General features: G+C 34.2%; 1 protein-coding gene across 1 annotated transcript in view; it reads left to right on the plus strand.

The window, feature by feature from the left end:
• Nucleotides 1–4,049: 4,049 nt before the first annotated feature.
• LOC117116309 (acid-sensing ion channel 5-like) overlaps nt 4,050–17,029 on the plus strand; it is a 25,994-nt gene continuing 13,014 nt past the window's right edge. Inside the window, exons 1-5 of the mRNA XM_033260330.1 lie at nt 4,050–4,165; nt 11,031–11,259; nt 11,758–11,883; nt 13,236–13,388; nt 15,883–16,022. Of these exons, the coding sequence (XP_033116221.1) occupies nt 4,050–4,165; nt 11,031–11,259; nt 11,758–11,883; nt 13,236–13,388; nt 15,883–16,022 (764 nt within the window). The remainder of the gene's footprint in view (nt 4,166–11,030; nt 11,260–11,757; nt 11,884–13,235; nt 13,389–15,882; nt 16,023–17,029) is intronic.

A 17,029-nucleotide genomic window follows, 5' to 3' on the forward strand; every position in this document is an offset into this window, starting at 1 on the left:
TATGGCTATTTTTTTCTCAATACATTTTTCTTTGGTCTTTGCTTATTTTATCTTATAATTGAAATATGGATATATTTATATGCGTGTCACATCTCCGAGAGTATAGCGAATGTCCGTTAAAAATTGCCTTCAGATCATCTTAGTGCACTCCAGGCTTTTGAAGTGTTAAACGTTAGTTGAACCCACTAGTCATTAGCGTAAGAACAGAGCCGAGGTGGGGGATGATGAGTATGTAAAACGAGGGGCGCCGCATATTATATTCAGGTTCTGAAACTCGTGGTTGAGAGTTCGAACCAGACACCGGCCAAATTTCTTGCACTGTTGGCGACGGCTGTGAAGTGGTTTGCGCTATGTTTCAGCCCTGTGCGAGTATCTCATGGCCTATAAGCTAAAAGAAAAATACATGCTTATGCAAACATAAACGAGAGTAGGTGGAACTAATAGCAGTGGCAGCACCAGCGGAGGTCAGAGGGGGAAATTGCTCCCCCACCCCATTGTCGGAGCCGCCCCATTGTCGGACAGGTGGACCCCCGGTCGTCGACGCCACCAAAAATATTGAAAATTTCCTTATTCAAATAACGTTATTTTGATTGTCAATCCCTAATGTTTTGTCTACACGGGTTTTTGGGCCATTATTACGCGACCCTTCATTATCCAGTGAACGGAACTAGGAGGTGCACTTGCATGCGTTATGGAGTGTCGTAGTTGTGTGGGACCGAAAATAGTGTGCAGTCGGTTGGTTGTTACGCTGCCCGGGTGATCTCGAAGTGGCAACGTTTAAATTTTAATCCATGCAATATATATGCAAAATATGTACGATTTTAAGTGCTGCAGTTACTTCATATAACTTACATAGTGTAAGTCAAATTTCGAGTACGATGCTCGTGAGCAAATTGGATGCAATTTCCCTTTAATGCATACAATTAAGCGACCGAAATAATATTGTACATAACTTTATATGCCAGTAGTATTGCCACGATGCGTTGCTACTTTGCGTCAAGGCACTAGTCGGCCCCCTGGTTCACTTTTTTGACTTGCCAGACCCACTGTCCGCAAATTTCTAGAGCGGCCACCACTGACTAATGGCATCCGAACTTTACTCTAACATGGATAATATTCAATCTAGGCCAGTCTAGGTGTGGTATAAATTCCTGTATTATTTATTATTATCATTATTTCAGTTACAGGGATTAAATAGCCAACAAAATAAATGAACATAATGACCAGTTTTTCTGTATACAATTCCAAATACAACTACGAACTAGATGCGTATGTACCAAGTACAGTCCTCATTGTTGGATGTGGTCAGGTCAGATCAGATCTTGTCTCGTTTAAAGCTTCGGGCTGATGAGATATCTCTTTAAAAAAAACACCAACTCATTTTTATTCCTAGACACTAAGAAATGTCATGTAGGCCTACATAAAATAGTGAAAGAATTGATCCCTGCGAATTTGTTGTTTTCGCCCGCAAATAACCTCTGATGCGTTGGGCGATCAATAATTTCCTTTTCTTCCTTTCCTTTCTTCAAATGAGTTGCTAAATCCGCCTCTATTCCGAGTGATTTTGAGCAACGCCCGACCACTTCGACCTTACGCTCTCGTCGGGAAGTCTCCTTTACCTCCCCCTTCCCAAACTGATGATTCCATCAGGTAACTATCAGTTGATACATATCTATGTTGCGTTTTCTACAATCAAAAATGTCCTTTGTTTTCTTAGCATTAATATTCTAAGGAGTTATTAGAGCACCAGATTAATAACACGGGTAGCGTATATGGTAAATAAATCACAGTAATACACATATCGTCTGCGAACTTAACTATTTTGCAAGAGGTGTTAAAGCATTGTAGATTACAAGTATAGCAAAATAAGAAAACTGAGCATGGGCAAACATTTTACTGGTTCTTATTTATAAAAGTGCAATAGAAAACGAGGCAACCATATGAGTTTACTACTTAAGCCTCGTTTTTTTCAATAAGGTAAGTAGTATACCAGGTAATGTATTATTATTAATAATAATAATATTATTATTAATAATATACTAGGTAATATATTATTATTAACGACAATACTTGGCAATTTAAGACAAAACACAATGAACTCAACAATGCCATTTCATTTAAGGGATGCCCATTATGTTTTCGGTTAGGTATCAATGCACGCTGTTGTTTGCGTACTACTAATACTACAATACCATATTCCATCTATAATATACACACACCTCCATGTACTTCAACAGCTAATCTGTTCCTTGGTGAAACCTAAAACCGGTAAGGGCCCATAGTGATTTTCCCAGTAAGATAATGGAATATTCTTTGGGCTTTAGACTCAAGATAATATAAAAATATACATGAAATCTGTATCCCTCTGCTTATACAATAAAACAATACCCAATATAACATATAAATAACAATAAATATAAATATAAATTACTCAAAATACAATAGCACCAAAATCTAACTAACTTAACTAAATAGAAAGACAGTGAAATGGACTTAGGGGTTAGACATAAAACAACCTCTTTAGTGTTCTGCCGTCAGGCAGGTGTTTGGCTGCCAAGGCCTTCACTGGCCTCCACTCTTCCCTTCATTTCCACGTAAGTCCTCTTGTCATTTAAATCGTTTATCACCTTATTCTATTTCTTACTCTTTGTCTTTTCTCTTCCATTCGTCCCTCTATGACTTCTTTAAACAAACTCTCTTCCCTTGAAACATGACCAATCCAATTCTTCTTTCTTCTTCTACTGACATAATGCTCTCTTTTCTTCTATATTGGTATACCTCTTCATCTGTCTTTTACCTCAGACCAACAAACTTTCTTTATTCCTCTCCACACCCACCTCTCGAAAGATTCCAGCCGTCTAAACATCTTCCTTTAGCAGTGTCCACATCTCTGCTATAATAAAGCCACGCTCCACACTACTGTTTTTAAGATTTTCGTTTTAAAATTTATGTTCATTACGGTACCTAATCTAAGACAGTGATTATCTGGAGAATTGATTATTGTAGAGCTGACATGCGTTTGGTATGAACGATTATTTTAAACGGTTTGTTTTGACAGTAGTTTGCCGAATTCTTCCTGATCTGTTAAAAGTTATAAAGTAACCATTTGAATGGGTGAGACTCATCCTTTAATATTGTTTCTAATTTCATTAGGGCCGACTTACCACAAAAAGCTGTTTATACTTGGAAGCTCCATACTAATTACTTTTCCTGCCACTCTGGTTATTTTCTTAATTTGATTATTATTTTTTTGTTAGATTGCTAAACCCCACAGGCAATGGCAGTACAGTATAGCAGAAGCAGATGACTGATTTCACTACACAATGATAGAAGAGAGATAGCGCTTCTTGCCCTAGGCATACATAAGCTAGTATTTAGCTTGTCATCGATGATACACCTAAATATTTATGTTTTGATGTTCTAGTTACACCGTCATTATTGACAATGAGTTGATCTATACCTCTGTCGCGTTTCCCAAAATCAAAATTTTCCTTTGTTTTCTTAGCTTAGTATACTAAAAAGTTATTAGAGCACCAGGTTAATAACATGGGTAACTTCATTTCTATATACTGATGCATCATTGTTGGTAATTAAACCATTAATGCACATATCGTCTGCGAACTTAACTATTTTGCAAAAAGTACTAATGCCATATGGCAAAATATATTATTGTTAACAATACTTGCAAGGTATTGTTAATAATAATAATAATATATTACCTAGTAATATATTATTATTAAATACTTTACAATACCATATTCCCTCTAATATACATCCTCTATACCTCAACATCCTAATTTGTTTTCATTACAGCTATTTGTTCATTGGTGAAGCTAAAACCGGTATAGAGTGATTTATCCAGTCAGGTAATGGAATATTCTTGGGCTTTAGTAAAAACGTTTCGGTGCGGCGTGTCAGATATAACCACATATTCTTTATAGAATCTGTAACTAGACGGGATCAATGTAATGTATAGAGAGAGTACCGTATTGTATTATATTCGAACGAGTGTAATGGTTAATCAATATTGATATCGAGCCGTATATAGAATGGTATTTAATAGAACCACCGCATCAGAATACAGAAGTAGCCTCTTTGATCAGTTTTTGGGATATACTGTGATCTTGAACACAACACAACGTCGACATCTAGTCTGTCTAAAGTGGTAGGTTAAGTTTTATGTAGATTAGGCAATTCCTCCATGGTTAGGCCTCGGACTTAATGATACTTGTTACTTGTTGCTTGTATAGCGCCTTTCTTTTCAGTTTCGAAGCGTTGTAAGCGACTCTCCACAATAAGTCAAACACATCCCACGAGTAAAACTTGCATAGAACCAAACCCATGTAAAGTGAGCTAACTTCTGTAGGCCAGGTTACGATAGACAGCACCGAAGGTGGAGGTTATTTTTGGTATCAATAACTACATTGCATAATAAGACCATCTAAGCGAACACTTAACTTAATACACCTCTAAATTGAAATCAACACAGTAGTAGTCAATAATTACTACTAACCAGATATATTTGTCAAAAATTAAGTTGGAAATTATTTTTAATTATTATTTTTAGGTCTATTTATGAATGGCCACCAATATTCCAATGTGTAGTGTCCCCGATCGGGGAGGGATGAACGCGACTCCCCAACGAGAGCGTAAGGTGGGCGTGCTCAAAATCTCTCGCAAATCTTGTGGTTTAAAGGGCTTATTTCGATTAATTTTAGAGTTTATTGATGTATAAAAAAAATACATATAATTTTTTTCTCTCTGACAAATTGGGTGATTTTTCCAGTATAATGAACATTTAGTACCGGTAGTTTAGAAAACATTTTTTTCTTTAAGGGATATGATTATTATGTGGTACAACAACCCTAAATCAAAGTTTGGAGAATAGTAAGCATTTAATTAAATATTAAATTTTCAGTGTTGTAGCATAGGAAATACACAAATTGACGGAAATAAGAATAGTTAGATACATAAAAGCTTGATTCATATTCATTTCATCATTTTATTGAAATGTTTTGCTATTTGATTGAAATTGATCGTTTGATTTCCATTTGTATTTTGATATGTTTTAATGTATGATAGGTTGATTCATACGTAAATGCTTTTGTTAAGTATTTTATCTCTCCGTTTTGGAGGTTTTTGAATAAATTGAAATTAATTCAAAAGAAAGATTGTAATATCTGAACACATGATAGAAAAAACTGAACAAGGTGCTTTCTAAAAGAATAAGCAAGATCCATTATTTATTGCCATTATTGACAAAAGAAATGTCTTCATCTCCATTACCGTAAAATGTGACGGAGATTACTGAAAGATGATCTTGGTTCATATTGCATCATTTGCATTTTGTTTAAAGGATGAAACCATGTGTACAATTCTGATCGTATTTATGAATATTGATTTAGAAAAAAATGGCTTCTAATAGGGAAAAATTTCCACCGAATAATATGAACGACCGCTACGGGGTGAAGACAACTTGATTTCTTGCTTCAAAGATAAGCCTATCTAATAGTGACGTTAGAGGGTTCCAACCAGGACATGTCTCCGACTTTAAATTGAAAAAGATATATGGGTTGTTGTTTCTCCGAGTTTAACGCTCCTAATTTTTTCGCCTCCTCCTGTTATTTTATTATTTTTATTATTTATTTAGGCACACAATACATGTGCCAAGGATTGTCAATAGCGAATATATCACTGTCCTACTTGTAGGCGACAATCCCTTACACAAGAAAAACATACACAAACGATGCTTTACACAAACTAAATCTCAATATGAGATTTAGGGAGTGGAGTTGTTTTGGTCGTGAGAAAAAATCCTGCAACACTGACAGGAATTGAACCCAGGACTCCTATCTATAAATTATGAATAAAAATAAAAACGCAAAATATTAAAGAACACATTATGAAGGAAGAATAGGAAAAAAATTGGAGCGGCTGAAATATTTTCTGAAATAAAAGAGTAATAATCAATAAACATAGCAATACCTGTGGAGTCTTGTGGGATTATTGTATTTACGTTTTTGTAATACATTTTATGCACTAATCATTCGTGGTCTTAGTGCCTCTAACGTACACTTTTCATAATACGACATTGAATATTGCTTTATAAAAAAGGGTACGGTTCTAAAGGGTTCGGATAGGATACAGAATAAAGGTACCTCTTCTGGTTTTATAAGAAAGTCTATCAATTATTCGGCTATCATGTGTTTAACTGTAGAGAAACGGATTTATTCTTACCGTATGTCCCTTACATCCAAAATGTTTTCATCCATAACATTTTCTTACCAGCTACAGTGTTTCAAATTCAACATAACGGACCGAAATGAAGGGACACATTTTGTTAGTCTAAGAAGGTTAATGAATTCATGGTTATATGTATGTAGTTTTTAATTTAGCATTACAAAAGACCATGAATTTGGTGGTATAATTATTCTAAGTTACCTATACAAAATTATGTCATTTCGAAATTTTGGGAAATACAACCTGGACATGCATGGGAGGTTTTGAAAGGATTTTTTAATTACCCATAATGTTTATTATTTTCAAGATTTTTTTAAAAACTACATTCAATCAGAAACATATTAAATCTTCAATTAGTTATTGTAATTGGAAATAATTGAAATTATAAGCATCAGAATAGTACCAAATATTTTGGCATGTTAAATTTTATTTTACCGCAAAAATAAATCAAATTTCCTTTAATATTTTCCGATTTATTTATAGTACTTTCATAAATTGGCAGGACATGAAAGGACCAATTTACTGATGAATGACCTAAAGAAAGTTTTGACAATTTATGCTATGTTATGTATGTCACTGTAGAAAAAATAATAAGGTACGGCAAGTGCCGATAAAACACTTGCTTTTAAAATTTGCGGGGCATGCCTCGGACACTAGGGTAGTATTATCTCGATCGGTCCTACTTTCGCCCACATCCCTCCCCCACCTTTTTTGACATCTCTGGATCCGCCCCTGTTTTATACTACAGAGTTATTCTTATAGGTACCTCACAACATTTTAACATGTCCGAAAGTGAAGACGATCTTGATTATGACTTCGCAACCAAGACATCAATGCATGGGGTGCAGCGCTTAATCGAGAAGAGACACTGCAGTTCCAAGATATTCTGGGTAATAATCATACTAGTCGCTGTGGTGTCTTGTGGGACTGCGGTTGTGGAAAGGATTATTATTTACTTCCAATTCAACGTCAATACAGAAATAGAAATTGAATATCTTGACGAAGTGACATTCCCGGCTATTACTATATGCAACTTTAAAAAAAAAAAAAAAAAAAAAAACATTTGGAAAGATCATTACAAAATTAAAATAAATAAACTGGAAAAATGAATTGAATACCAAGACGCCTTTCGAACTTACCGGTATGTTTTTTTAGAACACTCCGCACCATTCATGCACTATTAGTGGTAATGGCAATAAAGTACAGTAATTTTTAAATAATTAGAATGTTTATTTCTAAAAGAAAAAAAAACATTATTTAGAATGATCATTTGTACAATGTTAAAATACTTAAAATTGAAAAAAAATAATAATAATAAAATTTCCTACAATTGGAAAAAAAATAATAATTGAATACCAAGACGCGTTTCGAACTCACGACCTTTAAGTTTTTAGACCATATCCTTAACCGGTCGCGAGTTCGAATCGCGCTAATTTTCTTTTTAATTTAGCATGATATTATATGATTTCGTATGCGATAATGAGTTTAAAGTCTCTACTTTTGCGTATGACCAGAAATTTAACTATACATACTTTAAAGGGTCCCATAAAGGCTATATAATAGTTCACGTGCTTGTGAATGACCTTTCAGCTTCTAAGATTTCAAATTGTCAAATTGTAACTTCATTTTATGATAATACAAATGATCATCTCCTATTACTAACAAGCTTAGCCTTGATGTTAAATCTGGGATCACTTCTAATGAAAAATATGATACACCAACACAAGCTCTCTGGTTCTGATTGTCACCGGTAGAATGCACTCAAAAAAAGAGATACTTTGGTGGGACTCTGATTGCACCGTTGCTAGGAATCGTCAGAGGTTTAGGTATCGCCTTTGGATCCAATGCAACAGAGACAGGTCTGGCATAGTCTTCTCTTGTTACAAGCCAGCTTAAAAATATTATAGGCGTATCTGCAGAAAGGCTGTCAATACTGTATATGCAAAAAAGTGTAACTCCCTGAATAAAGTGTATATGATTACGAATCCCCCCAAAAATCTGGAAAGCAGTTAACGATTGCAAGAGAATCGATAACCGTAACATGGATTCAATCTCTGTTGATAAACTTACTGAATTTTATAAATCGAAATTCGACATAAATAACTGTAATAAATGCTATAATGCAATCTGCAAATGAATTTGTATCCTCTAAGCAACTAGTGTTAAGTGAAAATGTATTTAAATTCTCTCATTTATATCTCCAAACTTAATACAAATTCTGCACTTGGCCCCGATGGAATCACTGCTAATCACCTTAAACATAGTATTAATACAAATATCCAGATATCCTTGCTAAATTGTTTAATCTTTGCATTAACTATGGTGTTGTCCTTGCAATTTTTATGAGGGTATTATTATACCAATTCTGAAAAAAACCAAATGAGGATCCGTTCCAGCATAAAAACTATCGCCTATTTGTCTCTAACGTAATTACTAAACTTTTGAACTCGGTTTCTTAGAATCATGTGCTAATGTAAACTTCAATCCCTCGCAATTTGGGTTCGTAAAATGGTAGAGGTACAGCAATGCAACGGCTCATGATTGTGTTCCTGGGTGGTCGTTGAGACAATAACAGGCAGACACCAACTATTATGTAACATAACATGTAGTTTATTCAGATATGCCAGTAGGTACCGTGGATCGGTTCCATGCGCGTATGTGCGTCTATATACACGACTGAGTCACGTCACTAACCTCACAGCATCCCACTCCTTTGCTTCAATAGCAATACAACATTCTTTAAACTTTAAACAGGATGTGTTAATTAACGCTTTAAACGTTGTTTAACTGATGCCTATTCATAGTTCATATTGTGATACTAAGAAAATGAAACACTTTTAAATTCATAATCACTAATGTTATAAACATTACTATCATTTGTAAAGACATTGTATCATATTGTGATTGTTAATGTAATGAACTATTTCTCACTTCATGAACGTTAAGTTCATAAAATTGATATCATTCATTAAAAAAACATTGTTTAACATCATAACACTTGAATGCGATTGTTGCACATTCTGGATATTCAATTACTACTATGACAATGTGTATATTGTTTTCGATCTATTTTGATTAAACATATAATGACAAGTTTCAGTATATTATTTTAAATGGTCATACGAATTGTCTGTCGTTTGTTTGACTGTTCTCTGTTGTGATTATTGTGTTTATTGATTGTGTTATTCGTCTTCGGATCTGGTAATTGTGCTATACGTCGATCTTGCGGCTTCTCATGTTGGGATAGGCTAGGTTGTTGTGGTTGTTCTTTGTTGGTTTGGGTGGTTGTAGCTGTGTTGCTGGATTTTCAGAAAGTGTACGTGTCGGCGTACTGGTGTTGTATCATCGTCTTCAGTGATTTTATTGAATAATTGTTATTGGTACTTTCAATTACTCATTCCTAAGCACATGATTTTCTGTATTTTAATGTGTATTGATGTTTTGTTTTTCTTTTTTATACTCTCCATTTTTGGAGGCAATTTTGAATAAATTGAAATTGAAATTGAATTTATTGAACATGGATGAGAACTTATCACCTTTTGACAAAATGAAAAAAAAAAATAAATACGCGATTCAAACTTGCTAAATAAGCGATTCGAACTCACGTCTTTAAAGTCAGGCTCCGGAAGAAAAAAAATGTTGATATGTTGTAGAACTGATTTTTCTAAGACAGAAAAAAGTTGTTTGACAAAAAAAATAGGGAACGGTGAATGAGATACAGATTTTTTAATATTTAAAAAATTTCTGTCTTAAAAAAATCAGTTCTACAACATATCAAAACTTTTTTTTTCTCCGGAACCTGACTTTAAATTTTTAGAACACATCCTTTACCGACCGCGCACTATTCCAGTATGTACAGCGTTTTTAATACCATTTATTATTCTTTATGTATGTGTAAGACCTCCAAAGTTTTCTTACTTTAACGTTGTCCGTTTGATTTTGTTTTAGTTTAATAAATTTGTGTTCTGCAAGTGAACTTTCAATGATTGTACACCGTTTTCTTATTGTTTTTCATTATATATATACATATATATATATATATATATATATATATATATATTATGTGAATTTTGTAAATATTTAGAGCAATTATATTCAACTAATGACATATGGAGGAAAACTAATTTATTTGGGTGACAAAATGGTGAGACAAACAGATAATAGATTCAATATCCGTGAAAGTTAATGACAACTCAATTTTACAACAGGATTATTAAGTATTCTGTAGTAAGTTAGTTGTTATTGACTAGTTTCTTGGTATCTATATAACTTCCACGTAATGGATTGGAGTCAGTCAGATTGATTGCACAAGTATAGATCATCCATCATTGCAGGCCCTTAATGTAACTATGATGTTTAAGCTTTTAAGAATTATGACTGGGATTTTTATTAGGATAGAGAAAGATCCTAGATAGTAATATTGAATTGGTAATGCTTGACAACATTCTCCAGTTTATTTGTTATTTGTTTTTTTTTTTTTTGGGGGGGGGATGATTCCATAGTCTTTATTCATTAGAATCTTAAAGACAAAAGACACTTTTTGATTAGGGACCACAGAAAATAGATCTTAATTTCAGGTGTCTTTGATTAGAGGGCGACCTGTACAGGATAAAGAGGGAAATAACAAATTGGATGATGATGATGATGATGATGATGATGATGATGATGATGATGATGATGATGATGACAGTAATGATGAGATGATGACATAATAACTAAATTGAGATTTAGATATAAAAAGCTTTGACTATGACAGTGTAATAAAGAATTATTATTATTGTTCACTATAGGTACCGTCGGTCTAAGATATCAAACACAGAAGTGGAATATTTTGTCTGTGCAATCATTCTTGGGATAGAGGATCTTAGTGGACAATACACTCAGTACATAGAGAAGTGTGTAGCGTTGCTTAGAAAAACATCCTTCAATGTATCAGAATTTACGAAAAAAGCCGGATTTGATCTTGATGCTGAAACGCTGTGGTCGTGTAAATTCCGGGGTAAAACTTGTGATGCAAAGGTTAATTAGAAATTACTTTTTTTTGTTACGATTAATGATTCTTATCATTTAGTATTATTATTATTATTATTATTATTATTATTATTATCATATTTTTTTAAATGTTTTTTTCTACTTTATAATTTTAACATCAGTTACACACCAAGAATAACCCATGAAAGTCATTTCCAGTGGGGTCCTTTAGTTGAGAATAGGGCAGTACACCGGGAGACAATATCCTACTCTTTTCCGAAGAGTACTTCATTCTGTAACTTGCACATGGGCCAATTTGCACAATGTTCCGAAAGATGGTGCACTGTGAAACTTGAATTTCAGCCCTACGACTGACACAAGGAGAGCAGCGATGGGAATTGAACAAGGAAAAAAGAGATCTCGAAGTTTCAGCGCATACAAAGTAGGAAAAGCCCTAATTTCTATCATTACCTCTTTGGTTATCACTGATACCTGGTATAACTCGGGATGTCAATCAATTATTACCTGTCAATCAATATTTTCTAGAATTTTACAAGTGTTATTACCGACTATGGTCGCTGTTGGACCTTCAATGGTGCGAGCGACAGGAGCTTGAAGCAATTTCAACCAGGACCTAATAATGGACTACAACTGATGATAAATGTGGCCCAGGTAAGTGAGCAACGGACCTTTCCATTAGGCTCCACCCCTTTTATATTGTTGCTAAGGTCCACAAAAGTTTGATTGACACTCTCTACCTTTAGATTTTTAAATCACTAAGTAAACCTTTGATGTATAAATAATCGAGGCCTGTATCCAGGGGTGTGTGATGGGTGCATGCGTATCCCTCTCAAAATCCCCAAATCGACAAAAGTCAAAAATATTCCAAATCTGCAATCAAACCGGCTCTTCTCTTGACGTAATCGGGGGTTCTATGCAACCCCCTTCCCATGTCCCAGTTTGTCCATTTTTGCACACCTACACCTTCGAATGGCCATCCTACAGTAGCATGTTCCTATAAAATATACAGTAGAACCCTCCCTATTAGGTGGACACTTTGTGACCACGAACTGAGGAAAAGTATATCTTTTAGCCCTACGGCCATTCACTATTTTGGGGACACACCTATTAAAGGGACACTATTTCGGCGACAAAAAGAGGGAAAATCTCACTGCAGCCAAAACCTATTTATATATCATAGACAACACACCTATTTCCCAGTCGTTCTGAATACCCAAATATGCCTTCATCAGCTAATGTAATTTTTACAATTTAATCTTTGTTGCCTTATGATCTCGCACCTTGAACCCCACAAAAATTCTACCCTAGCTTCAGATGTATAATGAGTCGTTTTACAATTTATAAGAGATTATTTTAAAAAGCATGTAGGGGGCTATGTGTATTTTTGTAAAAGAATTGTCTGATCATATTTAATCCTTTAACGTGCAAATCTCAAATGCTGACCTTCTGAGAGCTGACTTTGAAAGGCATTATCGAATAATAAAGACCCCATACCATATCAATTTACTTAATAAAATTTAATGTCGAATTATATCAAATGCCAAGTACGTACCCACACTGACAATGCTGGCTACATCAATATTACTCGGTATTGGATATACAGAAATTACAAGGGGGGGGGGGCAATTTTCTCATACTTAACCTCCAACCCCTTTCCTAAATTTGTCAGAATTATGAGAAAAATGGACAAAGAAGAAAAACATGTTCAAATGTAAGTCTAAGAGTGCCAATTCCGGCCATCTAGAGGTGCCATATTAATCAACATTTTCTTACAAACCATATGTCTGGCTGAGGTGTTCTACTGTAGACCCTCTATCTGTGAAAGTATCCGCCATTGAATACAATACTGGACACACGAGAGTAGCTGCCACCGGTACCTGATAGCTCAGAAACATGACCCTTGGAGAAGGAAGTTTAACTGTCAGATCTAGTCGATGCCTTGGGGTGTGATTTTTGTATGAGGAATATATAATCTACCTAACATTATGCTTTTTTGATTTCAGAATGAATATACAGAGACCATTGGACTTGGTGCTAACCTGGAAGCTGGATTGAAGTTTCTAGTACACCCACAAGACTCGCCCCCTCTCGTGTCCACTAGAGGGTCTGCTATTGGTACCGGTCAACATGCCTTTGCAGATGTATATGTATATGAGGTAGAGCAAATTTAATATCTCACCCATCATTATTATAGGATCTAAGTTTTGTGGATTTTCTACGTATATGGGCATTGTGATATACCACAGCCATGTATAAGGCGCGGATCCGACCTTCACACCGTTCGAAGTTTAGGATGAGAAATAAAACCAAAAATTAAAAAATTAATTGCTTTAAAATGAATAACGATTTTATTAGTAAGCGACCGAAATTAATCGGCAGAAATCTAGAGTATGATCTGCAGGGACGGTTCGGCAGGTTAGCGCTCGTCTAACTAAGAAGTCGGGTATGCTGGTGTCACTTTGATATTTCCCCATATATCTTTTAGGAATAGGCGTGGTATTCTCTTAATAATGTAAACCACATGGTTTAAAATAGCCTCATTTTTTTTTCTTAAAAGTTTGAAATCTCGAGTGGGATGATATCATTTGCTAGAGAAATGCTATGGGATATTTTACCCTATTTTTCAACCAGATGTTGGATATAGGACTATATTTAAAGAATGAACACATACCGGTACACACTCAAAAAAATCAATTTTTTAATGTCTAAAAATGCTATTTTTTGCCGAGCGTTCGTGGTTATAAAAGAAGCCAAATTTGCCAGTGTCACATTGATATTTTCCCTGTGATACCGACATTATTTTCCTGAATAAAAAGCTCTTGAAAAGTTATATGGTAAATTAAAAAAGAAAACATATTGGGGTTTTATTCATGGGTTTTACATCAGACAACAGCTATAGGGTATATTTACATCATTGTGAATATTAACTTCAACAAAACATGATATGATTTTTATTAAATTTTCTTTCAAAATCGATATTGAACAATAATTATATTGATATGATGATGATACTATAGTATTCATTATTCTAAGGCAATTAACCAAAGTTTAATTAAATAAAATTGCTTTGCTCAGCCTTTTCGGATTGTGCATGGTATATTATTATCTTAATAATTGAACTGCATGGCTTTTGCATGATTTAGAACTATACTTTTAATCATCAATATTAAGTCAATTTCAGTAAATAACCCATATTATTATTATTATTATTATTATTATTATTATTATTATTATTATTATTTATTATTATTATTATTATTATTATTATTACCGTATTATTATTTTAATATAGTTATTATTAAATTATTATTCTATAATAATTATTATTGTTATTATTATTATTATTGTTATTATTATTATTATTATTATTATTATTATTACCTTCCTTGGACGTCTTGGTGTTTAACATTAAGGATGGGCCACCTCAGACCTCAATTTTTAGGAAAAAAATCATATACTAGGCTACTTACAATTTTTTTCAGTTTTTGTTCGTTCAGTTACAAAATCGGTCTTATTCGTATGATAGTTAATATGGCTTATAAAATCAATAATAGTTGGAGGGGCTTTTATTCTGATATCAAGGCATTAACTACCATCCTTAAGAAATTGTTTTCCTTCATACCTTATTGATCAAATAATTTTTCGTTATGTCAGTTCAGTTCAATGTAAATGTAAAAGTACACTGGATAACACTGAAGAAAATACACGGATCAATTTTTATTTTAAATTACCTTATGTTGGCACATTTTCCAAAGTCCTTAGCAATAAAATCCGTGCCTTATCGAATGAATTTTGTTATGACTTAAATTTAAAAATTGTCTTTTCCTCATTTAAAATAAAAAGTTTGTTTTTAGCTAAAGATTCCATCCCAGTTGGTCTCCGTTCGTGTGTTCGTTTATAAATTTGTATGTCCGGGCTGTAATGCTTGTTACGAAACAAGCCGACATATCTCCACACGCATGCGTGAGCACCTAACACTGGATGGAAACTCGCATATTAAAGAATTTGAAGAGTTCACGTCATTGTAAACAATCAGCCAATGAGGATTGCTTCACTATACTGGACTCCGCCTCTACAACCCAAATTCTAAAAATCAAAGAAGCCCTGCATATTCAGTGGGAGCAGCCCTCATTGAACAAACAGCTTTTTCATGTTAATTTATCTTTGTCATTCTAAATTCATTCCATTCTCCTCTTGGTGGCATAGATACTCTGATTTTACCTCATCTTTATTTATATTTTGTTTTGTAGCATTGTTACGGTTCATTCCACAATTTTTTAGCATGCAAACATTGAATTTTTTTACTCCCCTATACTAATGATTGCCTGCGTGCAAAAAGATAACTGACGATGGTAGTAGACTGCCGAAACATGTTTTGTTGGGGCCGTTAAGGCCATAATATATTGGATTAAATATAGGCTTTGCCTATGATGACGATACAATCTCTTGTGTTGTTTATGAAAATTATTATTATTATTACCGTATTATTATTTTAATATAGTTATTATTAAATTATTATTCTATAGTAGTAGTAATAATAATAATAATAATAATAATAATAATAATAATAATAATAATAATTATTATTATTATTATTATTATTATCATTATCATTATTATTATTATTACATTTTTATGCTCTTGATTTAGTCTGATAACCTGGAAGAGCCGTGGGGTCAATGCAAGAAAGATCAGAAGTTGAACAACTACAAAACGTACTCGTATGCAAACTGTGTAATGGAGTGCCGATTCAAACATTTCGTTAAACGTTGTAACTGTAAGCCTGAAAGGTATGAGTGAAAGTTTATATACCGTATTTATTTGAATAACCGTTCCTCTTTAAAAAAAAATAATAAAACTCGCCTTACTCGTATAAACCCCCTCTTCCCTCCAAAACTCTTCTCAACAATAAATTCTAAGGGCCTTTACGCGAATAGATACGGTATATAATAACAATCAGTGGCATATCTAGAAGTCTTGAAATGAGGGGGGTGGGGCGAAGGTGAAGGGGGGCTCGATGATCAGTTAAGGGGCACTAATTCGCGAAATAAGGTGATTTTAGGTGATTTTTAACTACTTGCAAGTGATTTTTTCGGAAGGGGAAAAAGTGGGAGGACAAGTAATTTTTGGGACGTGCGTCTCTCCACCCACCCCTCCCCCGGTTCCCAGGCAAAGCTTGAGCCTCATTTGAATGCAAATTGTTAGCTCAAAATAGGAAATTTTAAAGTAAGTCATACACAGATGTGTATAAGAGACAGGGTGTGAGTAGTGGAACGGCCTTCGTTGGAATTGGATTTATGGGCTCACGTTAATTAGATTATCGCTATAGTTACAGACAGAAAAATTGGTCTGGGTAACGCGATGTAGTTTTTATTGCCTTCATAGACGTTAACTAGGTATTTCTACCATGTGTTTGGTAGTACATACCACGCTGTAAGTAGCTATTTTTATTTTCGGGTACATACATAAAAAAAAGATTGAGTAAGTTGCATACGTAGTTTTTCCATGAATCGATAAATCCCAAAAAGAAAGGTGGGGGTGGGGAGATCCTGTGGTTCTTCTCCAGGAAAATTTTGATTCCTAGATGGCGGGAAATGAGCTTTCCCCGACTTTTGTGGTGTCTTTTAATGACTTTTGAATTCTTCAAAATTAAAGGTTCCCCCCACCCCCACCCCCACCCCTTGAAAATGATTCAATTAATCAATGAACTCCAAAGATAAAGGGTCCGGGTTCCCCGGAAAAATTTCGATTTCTAGATGTCAGGAGATGAGCTTACCTGACTTCTGAAATGTCTTTT

The sequence above is a fragment of the Anneissia japonica genome, unplaced genomic scaffold (genome assembly GCF_011630105.1).
Source record: "Anneissia japonica isolate Jap-2015-1 unplaced genomic scaffold, ASM1163010v1 scaffold287602_len1038180_cov171, whole genome shotgun sequence".
Lineage (NCBI taxonomy): Eukaryota > Metazoa > Echinodermata > Crinoidea > Comatulida > Comatulidae > Anneissia > Anneissia japonica.